Source organism: Cyclopterus lumpus, chromosome 12, assembly GCF_009769545.1.
Source record: "Cyclopterus lumpus isolate fCycLum1 chromosome 12, fCycLum1.pri, whole genome shotgun sequence".
Taxonomy (NCBI): domain Eukaryota; kingdom Metazoa; phylum Chordata; class Actinopteri; order Perciformes; family Cyclopteridae; genus Cyclopterus; species Cyclopterus lumpus.
The window spans coordinates 11,564,676-11,580,861 of record NC_046977.1 but is presented as its reverse complement, the minus strand read 5'-3'; the positions used below and the strand labels follow the sequence as shown (position 1 = coordinate 11,580,861).

At 41.8% G+C, this 16,186-nt stretch overlaps 1 protein-coding gene across 1 annotated transcript in view; it reads right to left on the bottom strand.

Moving 5' to 3' along the window:
- sardh (sarcosine dehydrogenase) overlaps positions 1-16,186 on the bottom strand; it is a 34,099-nt gene that overhangs the window by 2,812 nt on the left and 15,101 nt on the right. Inside the window, exons 11-20 of the mRNA XM_034546802.1 lie at positions 14,950-15,040; positions 14,490-14,631; positions 10,868-10,951; positions 10,486-10,599; positions 9,710-9,848; positions 7,526-7,639; positions 6,964-7,111; positions 3,585-3,678; positions 1,018-1,180; positions 728-896 (exon numbers count right to left, since the gene is read on the bottom strand). Of these exons, the coding sequence (XP_034402693.1) occupies positions 728-896; positions 1,018-1,180; positions 3,585-3,678; positions 6,964-7,111; positions 7,526-7,639; positions 9,710-9,848; positions 10,486-10,599; positions 10,868-10,951; positions 14,490-14,631; positions 14,950-15,040 (1,258 nt within the window). The remainder of the gene's footprint in view (positions 1-727; positions 897-1,017; positions 1,181-3,584; positions 3,679-6,963; positions 7,112-7,525; positions 7,640-9,709; positions 9,849-10,485; positions 10,600-10,867; positions 10,952-14,489; positions 14,632-14,949; positions 15,041-16,186) is intronic.

The window sequence follows — 16,186 nt, the reverse complement described above, 5'->3', positions numbered from 1 at the left end:
TATGTTTTTGTGCACAGTAACATGTACGTCTGTTGACTTCAACTCCCAACACACCAGACGTACTCCCTCCCGATTCTCTGGTATATACAGACGCGTACACAACTTCCCACATTCACACTTATCATGACTGTCAGGACTAAACAGAATGTGCCCACTCCGATAACATCTCTTTCACTTGAAGAAAGCAATGTTCTCTTGATGGCAGATTGCTGTAGACTTTACTCAACTCACTCGAAGATGTTATCCCATCTGAAAATTAAACATTAATAATAACCACACGACGAGTTAATGTATCTGCATTTTAGAATCTGAACCAAGTGAAATATTTAAAATGTGTTTTGAAAAAAATATTATAAAAAAAAAAAAAGACTTTCTTTTTAAGGTTCAGGCTTGCATTTACAAATAATGTATTAACTTACAATCTAGCATGTAAAATGTCTAAAAAGAAACAGACATCTGGGAAGTTAAATAATGTTCCATTAAACTGCTTTTTGATCCGTTTACACAGCTTATCTGTGGCTGCACGTCATAATCAGCATTACAGTTTCTCACTACACATTTGGTAAATGCATCAATATTAAGGATTTTGTTCTCCAAGTAAGACCATTGTCTACATTATTATGTGTTATGGTTCCATCTTCTTAATTTGTGTTACATTTCACATTACAATTTTCAGCTTTTTCATGAATGTATTTCTGACTAGCATATAATCTCAGGCTTTACTGACTCATCAATGGTGAAGCAGACGATGCGCCTCCTCAGCCCCTCCTCCTTCTGTTTCTCCAGCCGTTCACGGCCCTGGAAGGGGATCGAGCTCTTCAGTTTACAGGTGAAGCCCAGCCCCGACTCCAAGGGAGTGTCATCTGGGCGAAGGTCAGCGTGCCAATGTCTGTAGCCTGAAACACGGGGCAAGAGAAAGAGCAAAGACTTCAGCTGAGCACGAAAAGACAGCTCTACATGAGCTGCACCTCACCTCACTGTCTGTTAGCTACAGTATGGCCTCTTTTTATAACTTACCTTTCTCTATGCTGAGTGAGTCGATGGCCCTGTAACCCGAGTTGATGATGCCATGCTTTGCACCAGCAGCCATGACAGCATGGTAGACTGGGAGGCAGGAGTCTTTGGGAATGTGCAGCTCCCAGCCGAGCTCTCCGACAAATGACAGACGCATAGCTCGCACCTGGACGAGAGAGAGCGGAGGGTGAGAGTGATGGAGAGAGGCATGTAGAGGCCCAAGCTGCCATGTCTCTGCTTGCACTCAGTCACACACACACACACACACACACACACACCATCATTAAGGACCGGATATGCATTTTAATAACTGCTGCCGCTGAAGAGCGAAAAGCAAAAAACGGCAGGAAAGAATTGGAATAGAAAAGATGCAATGATAAGATCAAACACACAAAGATGGAAACAGCGGAACTTTAATCTCCTTTGAGACATGAATGTCCATAATGCTTTAAGTCCTAAAAGAGATTGATGGGGGTTAAGAGGTGAAAATGACAGGAGGACTAAAAGGAAGCAGAGAGGTGAAAAAGAAACAGAATAGAGAAAGAGTGCAGGGAAGTAGATAGAGACTGAAAGGTAAGAAGAGGTGAAATGACTATGAATCAGAAGGTATTTACCAACCTGGGTGTTATTCTCATAATTCCGTTATGAATATTGGGCATGAAAACCCTTTTGATTCGAAAACTTCTATTGCAGAGATTTTAGAAAGTCTCGCAAAACAATGTTGAATGGGACACAGTTTCCAAGAAAAACTCAATTTAATAGATATCATCTCAAAAATGTGTCTTTCAAACTGCAAGTAAACCCAGAACATCTGGAACTGCTCAGCAGCTGGGGAACGATTACCAGTAATAGGAATGTGTCTATCTTATAGTGGCAATCGATGAGAAGCGCACAGAGTATCCTGACATTTTGTTTTTCCAATTCTGAAATAAACTAGCTCTCTGTGTTTGCTCCTACATCTCTAGGGTTGACACAAGTTCAATAAAAGGCAGACTACAGCCTCAATGTATAGAAACTCTAATGTGAAGAAACCGGTGTGTGCACATTAATATGGCTGACAGACAGAATTATGCTCTGCAGTTTACAAAAACAGCTACAGGGATTTTTCGTGGGACTATTACGTTTTTAAATTTCATCAATCAGACAGAAAGACAACAGTTTTATGATTTCTGTCAACTTTCTTTGTATTTGTTAGGCCATTGTGGTCACAATAAAAACATTATGAGAATAAAAATACCAGAATGCTCTGGATGCAAAATTATATATATATATATATATATATATATATATATAAAAAATAAAGAAGAAGGAAGGCTAAAGAAAATCAAAAAGGAAAGGAAGTGAGTGAGAAGATGTGAAATTAAATTAAAACATTTTTTTTAAAAAGACTCTCCAATAGTTTCCCCAGTGGGTGCTGTGAAAGCCAGGCCATCTGGCCAGCCAGGGATCACCCTGGGCCCATATGTACGCCATGGAACTCTGGGGAGGACAGTAGGCCCACGCTCATTCACCGCACACACACCAGATACACAGGCGACAAACACACAGGCGGGCCTTATGCACGCTGTCACTCACATGTATCCAGGCACACATCAAACATGGCCCCACAGAGCACAGACACAAGTACAAAAATGCATATAAACATGAATTCACATGACCTAACACGCATGCCAGCGCACTCCCTTCATCCGGCGAGTTGGGAAGAGAGAGAGTGTAATGAGCTATGAGGGGAGCAGAGGGCAGAGAGAGAGAGAGAGCGCTCTGTTTTCGCAGCAGTGCAGCCATTAAAATGTCACCCAGACGAGGCCAGCAACCAGCTGGAACGCAGCACAAGCAAAGCACACACACACACTCACACACACACAAATGGGCAAACACACACACACATGCGCAAACACCTCTGCAGAACTGTGAGAAGATGCTGACTGCAATCACCGGAGCGTTGCATAATTCATGCAATAGTGACGAAGACAGAGCAAGCGTGTGTGGACATATGTGTCGCTGCATGAGCCGGTACAACATGCTCTTTTTGATCCGAGGCCAGGAACAGTGAGGAGGTCAAACTGAGAGGCTGAGGCGCCATCGCCTTACTGCATTGTTGTTTGAAAAATTAATGAAACATAGTGCTAAGTATAAATATATGATTTCCTCTGTGCTTGTAAACAACAGCGGAATAACTTTTTGAGTTTAGACCTCAGGGGTGGAAGTAGAAAGAGATAGAAGGTTGAGAAAAACAAAAAGGTGTGGACATTTGTGATATCTAGTAAGTCACAAGGACGCCGGAAACATGCCATCTGTCCCCTCTCATACACGCGCACGTGCACACACGCATGCACACAGACACACACACACACACATCTCTATTGACTGAACCTTTGAAAAAATAAAACAGTTTCACTCCAGTATTATTAAATTAAGAGTATTTCTTTTATTCATCTAGCACAGATGTGGTATTTTTTTTTAAGCTCATCCAATTATTGTAGAAATGAGTGGAGGCACTGTGTGTGCGTGTGTGTGTGTGTGTGTGTATGTGTGTGTGTGTGTGTGTGTGTGTGTGCGTGTGTTTTCACCTGATGCCCTGCTGCGTTGACAACTTTGTGGGTAGAGAAGGCGAAAGCTTCGTTGCTCAGGTCTGTGTCCAACACCTCCTGCAGCACCTCTCGGCTGCACATGAAGAGAAAACACAGAAGTGATGGTCAATTGATCATTATATTTTGAGTTTGCACCTGTGCACCCGGTTGGGTGAACGATACTTATTCTGTGTGCTTTTTAATACTCAAATGATCAGATTTTCTTTTGTCGTCATCTTAAATATTTCAGGAAAACTACAAAACTATAGGAGTACTCGTTATATTTGATGTAGAATAGTACCATCTCTCCTCCCACAAACCAACTCGCACACTAAAAATCAATATTACATAAAAATGAGTCAACAGAAAAAAGGGACTACGTTTAGCTTCCTTTGCTTCTTGTGTGTTTGTGAGTGGGCAGGTAGAGGCCTTTTCTGGGAGATCTTTTTGCAACAGTGTGATAGGAAGCCAGGGTTGAAGATATTTGGGGAAGGGGTTTAGGTTACATTTGTGTGAGCTGTACATGTTTGTGCATCAGTGTGGGTGTCCCTTTTTTATTTTTTTATAAAAAGCTATCATTGTGGTCATAGTTGGATGTAGAAAGATGTGTATGAGAAGAAAACATTTCTTCCTTGCATCTGCTGGAATGATGCATAAGCTAATGTTTTCTTCAGGCTGTCCTCAAGTTTCTGTACTCCTTGAAGCATTGCTTTGTTCACTGAACTCTTAAGAGCAAGGCCAATTAGCTATATATAATCACTGAATAGCTCTGTGTGTGTGTGTGTGGGTGTGTGTTGGGGTGGGGAAGGGAGTCTTGCAACCACCAATTTGTTTCTCTCTGTCTTGCCACTTAACTGTGCCTCTCAGCTGTGGCTCAGAGGATGCAAACATACACAGCGCTTTCTTACAGGATATCACATAATTTCATATATTATAAATAAGGTTTATAATTACAAAGCAAATGATCAAGCAGACAGTTTCACCCTTTGGAGAGCGCAGCCAAAGCTAGAGACTCCCTCCTCTATGGAGAATCTTTGGGAGGCAAATGCATTTCCATAAACGCTGTAATTTGCCATCTCCTCAAACTCTAAATAGATAAATTTGCTTCATAAGGGAACAAACCCCCAAACATTGGAGTCGATTTTCCGCAATCCCTCATATGTGGCAAAAACAATAAAGAAGGATCTGAGGATCATTACGGCACAGTGCAGAGGGAGGCAATAGAGATGCTAATCTTGTTTACATTATTGACACGCACACAAGGAAACGTCCACTGATGCAAATACAAACACTCACAAGCTGAATGCGCTTTGGATGCTCAGAAAAACTCAATGAGCTCCATAATCAACATCCTTTCATGCATGTTACATTACATGTCATTTAGCTGACGCTATTATCCAAAGCGACTTACAATCATGTTACATTCATACACTGTAGACACAGCTACAGGGAACAATGCAGGGTTAAGTGTCTTCCTTAAGGACACATCGACTAGCGAACCACCAACCCCCTGATTGAAAGACGGACCCACTGACCACTGACCCACAGTCGCCCTTATGTGTGTATTAATAATGAAACACATACACACACACAATATATATATGTTCAGAAATTACCAATGCTCCAATATATATATATATATATATATATATATATATATATATATATATATATATATATATTATATATATATATACTGCTGCTAGTGACGCACTGATTTCTGGTTTGACGTAAGCAATAAGAGCGAGAAGAACAGAATCAGACTTCAAGAGAGAGCTGGATAAGATCTACAGAGACCAAGGACTGAGAGAAAATAAAGAACAGAAGATGAGGAAAAAAGTCTCACGGAGAAGAAATCGACACAGCCCACACAGAGAACAGAGTGGCCTGACCCTGCTGCGGGTAAGATGGAAGAATAAAGATGCAGGGTGGCGAGCTGGGGAGGTACAAGGGAAAGAAAAGACAGATGAGGAGTTCAGAGAACGAGATCGGGAAGAGGTAAAAGGTGGCCCGCATTGCTCTCAGAGTGAAGAACAAACGAAAACTGTAGGAAGTGAGAAGAAAAGTGACAAGCTTGGACTACATCCCATGTCCGAATGTGCAGCACCATTCCCCTGTACTGTACACACGTTCTCATCCTAGGATGAAGAAATCAATGGATGAAGGTTCTGATGGACGAGAGGTAAAACTGGAACAGTGTGAGATGTTCAGAAATTACCAAGGCTCCAAAAAACAGAAACCAAAGGGAGAACAGCACTATCCCAACAGCAGGGTGCTACAATCTGCAAACGGTATGATTTCAGAAGACCTCATTTGAATTCTGTATACCAAATAAACGTTTTTGACAACGAGTCTTTGAAGGTCATCCCTGCCGTGTTGACGCTGGGGAGTCATCGCGGCAGACACTGCAGGTGAAGAGATATGACTCTATAGGATTACCTTTAATTACTAATATCATGTTGAGTATTCAGACTTAGAAGAGCAGAGTTTAGAGTTGAGGGGCCTCAAATATGATCACCAGTCTCGACTGTGAGGTCTTAGTTGTCCTCTAATAATGTTGTGTTAATCCTACTGTTATTCAACGGTTATTACAGACATTTTCAAACAAAATACCCAAGCACAGCTGAACCCAATTGGAATGTCACTAGTTGTACAGGTCATAAACCAAAGTATTGGACAGTTGAATGGGTAATTAAGCAACCCCCAAAGTTGTTACAATTCATCCCCTGGAGACCATGGATACAGTATATGATGTGTGTAGACTGGCAGACTTTGCCATCCAAAGAGAAAATGACCAAACCAAAAACTATAGGTGTAATTGGAATCATGTGGCATTTAGGATCCATAGACAACGTCTTTAACAGGTCCCTCTATCACTCAGGTTAGATCATAATAACCCAAGGTGTAAACTGTTTGTGAGACGGAGAGCGCAACTGCTCAGAGTAATCTTTATCATCATCACTCACTCCGTTGAAAAGAGATTTTAATTTACTTTGCAGGGTTCACAGCACCGTGAAACAGCCAACGGCTACATTAAACTGCAGAATTACCCTCGAACCTTTCGGCTACTTTCTCCTGTTTTCAATCAACCTCCGTCTCTGTATTCTTTCACCTCTTACGCCTCAGGCCAAGTCTTGAGAATAGGCACTTTACCCGCTCTCCTCTTATTGATCCCACTGCTCGTCTTTTCCCCACCTCTTGTCTCCAGGAGGTGAATCATAACACATTTTAGAGTTACCTCCTTCTGTTTTTCCTCTCCACTGCTCTCTGCCCTCACTCACTCCTGTTGCCCTTTTTTCTCATCTGGATTTTTAAATCACGACAATGCCTCCGTTCATTCGTAGCCCCCCCCCCCTTCCTCCTTCTTTTCTTTCCCCACCTCTTGGGTCCCTGGATGCTGATCATCCCCATGTCCTCAGAGTGGTCTGTCAGCTGGCAGTGGAAGCCTTGGTCCTGAAGAGTTGTTCTGATGTGGTTCCAGTTGTGTTCTGCGACACCGCCTCCAATGGCCAGGTAGTACACATCACCTGGAGCGAGGGCAGGGAAACAAAAGAAGGAAGCAGTGATTACGGGGGAGTATGTCAGAAACATTGACAATGAAACAACAGACAAATACTGACTGAATGTAAGTAGAACGACAGATAACAGCACTTAAAAGAGATAGCTAGAATATAAAGAGAATATAGAATGATAGGTAGGAGAATATAATAGTGAATACAGCAGACACAGTATTGACAGATACTGGGAGACAGGACAATAAAAAGAACCGTGAACAAAAGCATAAGATCCAACACAATGACAGATAGACAGATACAATACAACACTTAAAATGACAAAAACATGACCGTGATGGAATGATAGAGAGAGTAATTGAATAACAGAGAGAGCAATCGATCAGTATGGCTCACGGATATGAAAACAACACACTCCCTCTTTCTCACCGTTGGACTGTGGGGCCAGCGGCAGGTTGGCAGCACCAGGCTCCAGTCTGCTCACTGTCAGGTCAGCCTCCGTCCCTCCTCCCTTATTCAGCATGCAGGTATACACAGTGGAGCCTGAAACACACACACAGACAACTAACTTGTGACTTTATAGGCCAATTTAAAGGCTGTAGTGTCTTGAAACAATGCCAAAGGAAATCTCACAATAAAAAAAAGAACCCACATTTGAGGTAATTTTTCGATTTGTAACTGAAGTGCACTTCTTTCACAACTTGCTTTTAAGGGGAAACAATTATAAATCTCTGCCTCAGACATATTTGAAATACGAACGCCATCAAAGCTGAGAACATCACTGAACAAAACTCCTAATAAATTAAGTGTGCATCTAATTACAGAAAACGGAAAATAAACACTAACATTCCCGTAATCCGTTGGCCAAAGTTGCCGATAGCTAAAACGTGGCCGTTCCCCAGCCATCTCTCATTTGAACGAATGATTGTTACAGTTTCATCATTCTGTCACGGGTGTTAAAGGAAACTGTAAATGTGCAAGCGAAGCCCAGGTCGACCTGCTGAGATAATAAATGTTGTCGGGCGAGTGCGACGGCTGTTAGTGCTGCAAGTGAGAACTGGGTGCACAGAGGAGAGTGTGAGCGGGCAAAGAGACCGCAAGCGAGGTCACACGATGCGTCATCCAAGATGTCGAAAAAGCTTTTGAGCAACTACCTTCGTAGGTGGGGTGAGATCTGGTTGTCATACTTAGTGGAGGATAATCACGAGTAAGTAGATGTTAACACACAAATGACACAGGCTGCAGAAAAAAAACAGCAGCTGTGAAAGCTTAAAGTGTCAATAGATACATTGTTATTTTTGCTTTAACTTATCCTCATGATGTGAATATAATGGTCATAGAATAACGACACCATCAGCGTATTGCTTGGTTCCCTATGAGCCTCACTTTCAGTATGTAATTCCGTCTGCCATCAGGTGATCCCCTGGGGAAATGAAAGCTTGGCACAAAGGGAGTGCGTCAACCTTTGCTCAACAAAACCAGGAAGAGGATAGCGCTTCCGTTTCCTCCGCTAGCTATCGCTAGCTATCCCGGGTTCCCGAACAGTATCAATGTAAGTTTCTCGTAGTTATTGTCCCCCAGTAACAGGAATGGTGGACTGCGAAACAAACAAAGTGTGTCCCGAGCTGGTAGTTGCTAGGCTCTGAGAAACAGCTGCGTCAACAATAATAACGCTTGAACATGCTAGAGGGGAAAAGTTGTCCGTTTACATTCTAAAAGGGTTATTCCAGCAATTTACTGTTGCATTTTTATTGATTTTTTTATCCAAAGAGACTAAATAGTCAATAGTTGATACAGCAGAGGCTGGAGAGGTATCCCGAATGTCCTAGTAGTCCCTTATAGGGACTTTAAAATTGCTGCATTTGACAATTTAGTATATATGCGAGTCTGACAAATATTGTTTTTTTTCTGATTCCCACTCTGATCTATCTGTACACATGGTTCTATATAAAAACTATTTGGGACCTTCTACTTTGTGTATTTATATAAACAGTTATCAGCATTCAACATGCTTTTAAATGACTCTTCTTAACCTATGGCACCTAAATTATACTTCAATCAGAGTTTGATAGTTTTATTACAAGTTGTTTGAACAAGACCTTTAACTTACACTTTTTATACTTATTATATTACATTATATAATACTTTAAGTAATTTCCTGTTATATATTTTCATGTTATATTTTTCATTTTCCTTGTAACAATGAAAATTAGATGATAATGATGTTATTGATCATTTTAATATACAATGAAAGTCAAAAGTTTGGAATCACCTGTTATAAGCAGGCACAGCTGTCAGTTTGTAGATTTTGAAAAGTCCCAGAAAAATCTTTTCAGAGACTATAAACTGGTATTTACTATTAGTGGTATTTGAGATTTTGTGGAAGAGTGGACTGTTTTGCTCCTGTGTTGGCATCTTGTCTCCCTCTCCATGGGTATGCCCCTTCATTCTGTCAATCTTCTCTCCCATCTGTCTGTCTGTGTGTGTGTGTGTGTGTGTGTGTGTGTGTGTGTGTGTGTGTGTGTGTGTGTGTGTGTGTGTGTGTGTGTGTGTGTGTGTATGTGCGTGCGTGCGTATGTGTGTGTGTGTGTGTTCTCGCTGCAGCAGACTGACCTGGCTTCTTGTTGACATCAGCAGTGAACAGCCAATCAGCCGCCTTCTTGGCATCTGGTCCGGTGAGATAGAACTTTCCAAAGTAGGACATGTCAAACACTGCCACGCCATGTCTGCACGAGAGGCACTCACTCTTAATCTGCAATAAAACAAATACATACATACTTCAGCCTTGAAGTTGCAGTTTGCATCCAAATGTTGCCACTTCATCATCATCAACATCATATTAGACATTTGTGTGAAATTGACATAATTATAATATGAATACTTGGCCAAACACGTGTTTTGTGAGGTGACAATGACCGTTGACCACCAAAATTTAATCAGTTCATATTAAGACATTTCCTCCAGGCATTCCTGAGATAAATAAGTCTTCTTCTCATTGCCAAACATGACATTTCTAAAATATTTGGATCCAGATCCTTGAAGCAGACATATATCACTATAAAAATAAAGGGAAAGAGATTCTGACGTCAAGGTTGGTAATTTTCCACACGCGATCTGCCCTCTGAGTTAGTTCGTCATGATGCACCATGCACTTCACTAACAGTTCCCTCATCACTGCATTGTCCATGATTGTCATTTCCCGTGAGGACACGTGTTCCCTTTCCTCACGGGAGCCTTCAGAGTTCACACTCTTCTGGCAACCCTGAGGGGTTTTTGGGCTCATAAGCTTTGACAAAACAGGAAGCTGAATTTGATTAAATTACATTGTTCTACGAAATAACACACATGATCACACACACACATACACGTGTTTATGCTTGGTATCTTACCACGTCATGATGTGGAGGGAAGCCAAAGGTGTACTCTTTTCCCAACAATTCGTTGTATTTGTAGTTCACATTCTTCTTCATGTCATACGCCCCGTAGTAATCGTAGTCTTTAAGCTTTGCAATAACAAAGACAAACAAATAGTTAGAGGCTCATTAATCATCATTGTTTCCATGTGCAGACAACAACAAAATTGGGCCAGATACTGTGTCAATGCCGTCCATTATTATTGTCTTTTCTAACAGTACCTCTCCAGCAAGCCTTGTGGAAAAATGTGCATCTCGATTGTTTACATCTTTCCAAGTGCCTATTGTCAATATGTAGTTGTAAATAAATCATTAGCATGCACATGCTTGTGTACAGTATATGTTTGTAGAGTCTCACAGCAGCGGGCCCATCTTTGTTGAACCAGCCCGGTCTTTCCCAGCCGTGTCTCTCCTGGAACACACAGCCCTGCTCCGTCAGCACCTAACACACACACACACACACACACACACACACGTCAACCCAGTACAGAGAGTACACAGTGCAGAATGTTTACTATTTAGTGATGTTAGTGCATGAAAACATAGGCCAAAGTTGGGATGTTTAAAAATAAAATATATGAACCATATATTCACAGAATTGCACAGTCATACATTTAATCAAAGTCAGCAATTTCACTCTTCACATCTACAGAATTGCTCACATCAATTGCAGGAGCAATCAGAGCGGCTGAGTCTCGCTCATTCTAACTGCTGTTTTTAAGCAAAACTAACAGCAGAACAAGCTCCAAATATGAGTCATGAGCCTATAAAGTTGGACCGGGGAAACTTGCTCCAACAGTTGCGTATTTACACAAGCGGATAATAAATCTTTGCAGTTTCATCACTATAAGCAAACCCCTTTCTTCATTACAGACAGGCACTTGATCCGCTGTTAACCTCATACAATACGACATGATGGACAACAAATTGAGAAGTGATGGTCAAACACTATTTTAGAAAAAACTATTGCAAATATAGTACACTTGACTGGTGTTTAAATAAGATATTTCAGCACTCGCCATTATCCTTGTTAAAACCGACAGTCGCCCACAGTTAGTAGGTATGTGCTGCTATGCTCCCCTCCTAGCAGGCAGCTAGCTGTCTCTTGCCAGGACTTCCCACACCAAGCTATATTTACCACCCGTGCTACCGAGGTGGAGAAAACGTGTGCACTGCAGTGTCAGCGACGGCCTGTTTGTACTCTGAAATAATGTTGTATTTCCTCCTAAAAGCAGACAGTCTCATTACTTGCACAATGACAGCGTGTCAAAGACCTTAACCACCTCTTAGCCGTAATACAATGCATTTTGATTAGGAACAAGAGCCAGTAAGGTGAACAAAATCTAATTTGAAAAATTATAATTAGACCTTTTCCGTGTTATTTTCCCTTCTTTGATCTGCCAACTGCATCCATGTATCTGATGCTCTCCAACAGTAGGAAGGCTAGTTGCTAGGTGATGGCCCTTGGTGAGTGATTAGCAGGGGTCTAATGGGCTTGCAGCCGAGGACCAACCCAATCTCACAATGACTGTGGTCTCCTTCGCACTAAGGTCTGTCAACCTGAAAGCAGTTATTTGTGTCTTTTCAGTGCTCTATACTGTAGCTGGCTAGCATACAATCTCTTGACATAATTACACTGAAGATGACATACAAGTGTTATGCAATTTAAAGTGTAACATCAAGGACTTTAGTCTTTAATGGTACAGTGTTGTACAACCGGACAGAAAATGTGCCACGGCTGCATGCTGACCCAATCTATTGAGCCTTTGAAGTGTCATATGTTTTACATTAGATTAAGGATTAGGTTTTTGCTATCAAATTACAAGCAGTCTAAAGGGTACCAGGATTTGCTTATCAGCAGGGTGAATGATAAAACTGCTCTTCTTGAGAGTTGATGCAGATACTGTAGTGGCATTTACTCAGCCGGTGTGTGGTCTTCAGAAAGAAATGTTTCCGGTGCTTTGACGTTCATCAAACGACAAGAGTGTGTTGCTCTTCAGAGAGCTGGAGCTCTCTTTATAAACCCTTGGTACTAAAGAGCTTGAAGCGAAAGGTTGTTTTTCCTATTTACAATAATAAATCGGATAGTAATTAATCCAAAACACAATTTGACTTTTTTCATCGTAGTCTAAGCATTCATTATGGAGACACAAGCTTCTAACTGAAAAGAAACATTAAAAAAGTTACTATCCTCTCATGTCTTTGCTCATTCTGTACAACATCTTAAAAAAGCCCTTCGGAAAATCTGGTTAATTATGCATGAAAGGTCTCAGGGAAGCTAAATAAAAACAAGCTGTAAGTAAGCAGTAGCATGCATGATCTACAAAATACATTGACAACATTGCTAATGCGATCTGTGTAACAGTAATCTGTTCTGAGAGAATGCCTGCATGCGTGAGCGGGGGTAGAAATTGCAACAGTTAAAGGTAAATGAAGTCTGGAACAGGAAAGCGAGGCTAAGTGGGTCATTAATGCATAAAATATGGTGGCGAGGCCTATTAACAGTTTGTGTCGGGCGAAGGAGAGAAAAGAAGCTGAAAGACATCCGAGACCAAGCTACCGAAGCTAAGTGTATCATTTATAGTCAAGTTGGGAAGGACCGCATTAATAAATGTAGCTGCTGGGGATAAGTTACACTAGCTCCAGTGTGCCTGAGCCTGCATCAGCTATTTGAGCAGAGAAGACATAAGAGGAGAGCGAGGGGGAGACGGTCTGTAAACACACTGAGAGTACTGACAGCGATGGGCTCAGAGTTTGACAAATGATACATCTTTGCAGACACTTGCGTCACCAGTACTTCAGGACTAGCTCGGCAAACATATCCAATGATAGACACGGAAGCATACGCGCAGTTCTTCTTCATGCCCATTTGCAGCGTAAATTCGATTTTTAGCATTAGCAACTGAAGTGAACTCAGGTCAATGACGTACTGCGCACATTCATGCTCACAGACGTTGGCGCCTGCACAACCTGGGGGTTGTTTACATGTTGATATATTTGCTGTATCAATTATCCAACCAGATGCTGCAGTTCCAAAAGATGACGAAGAAACAGCGACGCCTCTTTTTCGCTCTGAAACAACATACAGATTGGAGCGAGAACAAAGACAGTGACGAGAAGTGAGAGAGAGAGGGAGAAACAGACATTACGTATGAATAGGAGAGGAAATTGTGTTGAGGAGGATGTCGAAAAAAGAGAGAAGATGAGAGACATATGAGTGATGGCCGTGGGTAGATGCATGGGGGAAACAAACTGAAAAAAGGAGTGGAATGAAAGGCTTAAGGAGACAGACGAGAGAAGAAGTGAGTCATACAACCTCTACAAATATAGGAAGTGATCAAAGATGACTGGTCAGGTTCTATGGCAGTTAAGATGATCCTGTGACTTTAAGAGGTGAACTGGTTTCATCCATGTTAGAAAACCTCGTCAATACGGGTCCAGAAAGTTGCCCCCCAGCTTTGCTCAAGCCAAAAGGTGTCCAGCTGGCTGAATCCTGAGAGACACACAACACTGCCTACACGTTTTCACAAAACGTAGAAGCCTTGCTTACCTAACAGAGTGATTCAACAGAGCCACGGTTATGCTTAATGTTTATCAGATCGAGCAAAAAGATGAATATGCTTTCATAACATCGCAGGGAGAGGCGACAGCATAGGATATTGTTGCTTTCATTTGACAAATCATTTGACACAAACACTGTGTTTATGTGTAAAATACAGGGAACAGACAAAATAACAAGAGAATAGCCTTTGTGGAGTTATTGTGTGTATTGTCTGTTATCTTAGTAAAACATCATCGTTCATGGTTCTTTATATTCCTATTTTTTTTAAATAATTTCTAAAGTAATGGTTGTAGGAGGAAGAAAAAAGGAAAGTGTCTTTGCTATTAAACCTATGGTGACTCATCAAACCACAGTTGAAAGGAGGGAGACTAATTCCAACAAGAAAGACGCACATCAGGGTTGTTTCCTTGAAGTCTACCTCATGAAAAGGGTCCTTCCTCATGTTTCGGCTGGCCAGCGGCTCATCAAAAGGGAACACCACAGAGTAGTTCTTTGCGTACGACTCATGGCTCCTCTCTCTGATCCAGCTCGTGTTGTCTGTCAGCGAGTTATGGAAACGCCTGAGACGGGGAGGCAGAGGAATTTCAAAAGATTAACGCTCATTAAAAGTCACAATCATTCAGACTTTATTCATTATTCTGGTTCCTGCTGTCTTTTAAAATAAAATGCCAAACATAAGTTGAACAGAATAATAATAATAATAATGCATTTAATTTATATAGCGCTTTTCATAATACTCAAAGACAAATAAATAGGGACTTTCTGAGTCGCTCGGACCCTGATAAGAAAACAAAAACCATACCTATGACACCTCATTAAAATACGTTAACGTTTCACCTCTGTAGGTTTGTAGACAGTCTTATTGTGCATTGATGTACCTGATGTCGTAACCATACATATCCTTTTCAGGGCGGCCATGTATAATCCAGTGAGCCAGCTCTCTACCACAACCACCTCCCAGCATCATGCCTGACAAACACACACACACACACACACACGCACACACACACGCACACACACAGTTGTGAAAAGCATCTCAACATTCACATGTTAGCTAATGCTGAAACAAGTAGGCAACAAGTCGAGCCAGGGAGGTTAAAGTTGCCTCGGCAGGAATCATTGTAAAGACCAGAAGGAAGTGGCAGACAGAGCGGAGGTGCGGCTGTGTCACAACATCTTGGTGGGCACTGGGGGCGGGCAGGACTGGGCAGTTTTTTCCCCAAAGCAAAGGAGAAGAACTGGGTCAGGCTGAGATACGAGCGGAGGCTCCCACCTGGACCAGGTTTAAGGGTGCTGAAAAGGCCTTGCGCATGCTGTGGATCCAGAAGGGGAATCCGTGGAGAAGGGGGCCACTTGAAGTCTGGGGCTGATCACCCCCAACTGGGTCAGCAGGGTGAGGATGTCTGATAATTAATGATCCGAGAAACACCTTATGACCCCGGGTTCATCACTTAAGACGTGTGCACAACGGAATGTATTATTATATTATTCTTGAATCTGAGTTTTTGACTGAAGAAGTTTTGGTTTTGGTTTAGGGCTGCAACTAACAATTATTTTCATCATCCATTAATCCGTATGTGAATAACCATTTAGTCGATGAAATCTCAGACAAAAGAGAAAAATTACAGACAAATTACCTGCTAATGAAAATGATTGTTCGTTGCAAAATCAAAAACAGTTTTTCACAGATTACTGCTCTCTCTCTCTCTCTCTCTGGACTGTGAGTGTGTCTCATTAGTTTGGAGCCTCTATATGTCATATGACCTACAGAGGATTGTTTTGACCTGTGTAACATCATTTGACCCTTGGTTACAGCTGCCCCTGAGCAACCTGACCTCATCAGCTGAACCTAGCGGCGACAGCTTTGTTTTTTTGTTTTTCATCCCGACCAACAAACAACACTAGCAATTCAATATGTTATCCATTCGGTCCCAAAACCGCTGGGTTAATGAGCTGCTCCCTTTTAGCAACCCCCTTCTTGTGTTGAGTTGCTGGTAATTTGCATGCAAAAACGTGTGCGTGTACACACACACGCAACATCTATATGCAGCAGCACGATCAGTGTGTCCTTGCATCCCTCCTTCATCCCTCCTTCTCCATCTCTCACAGCGTAGC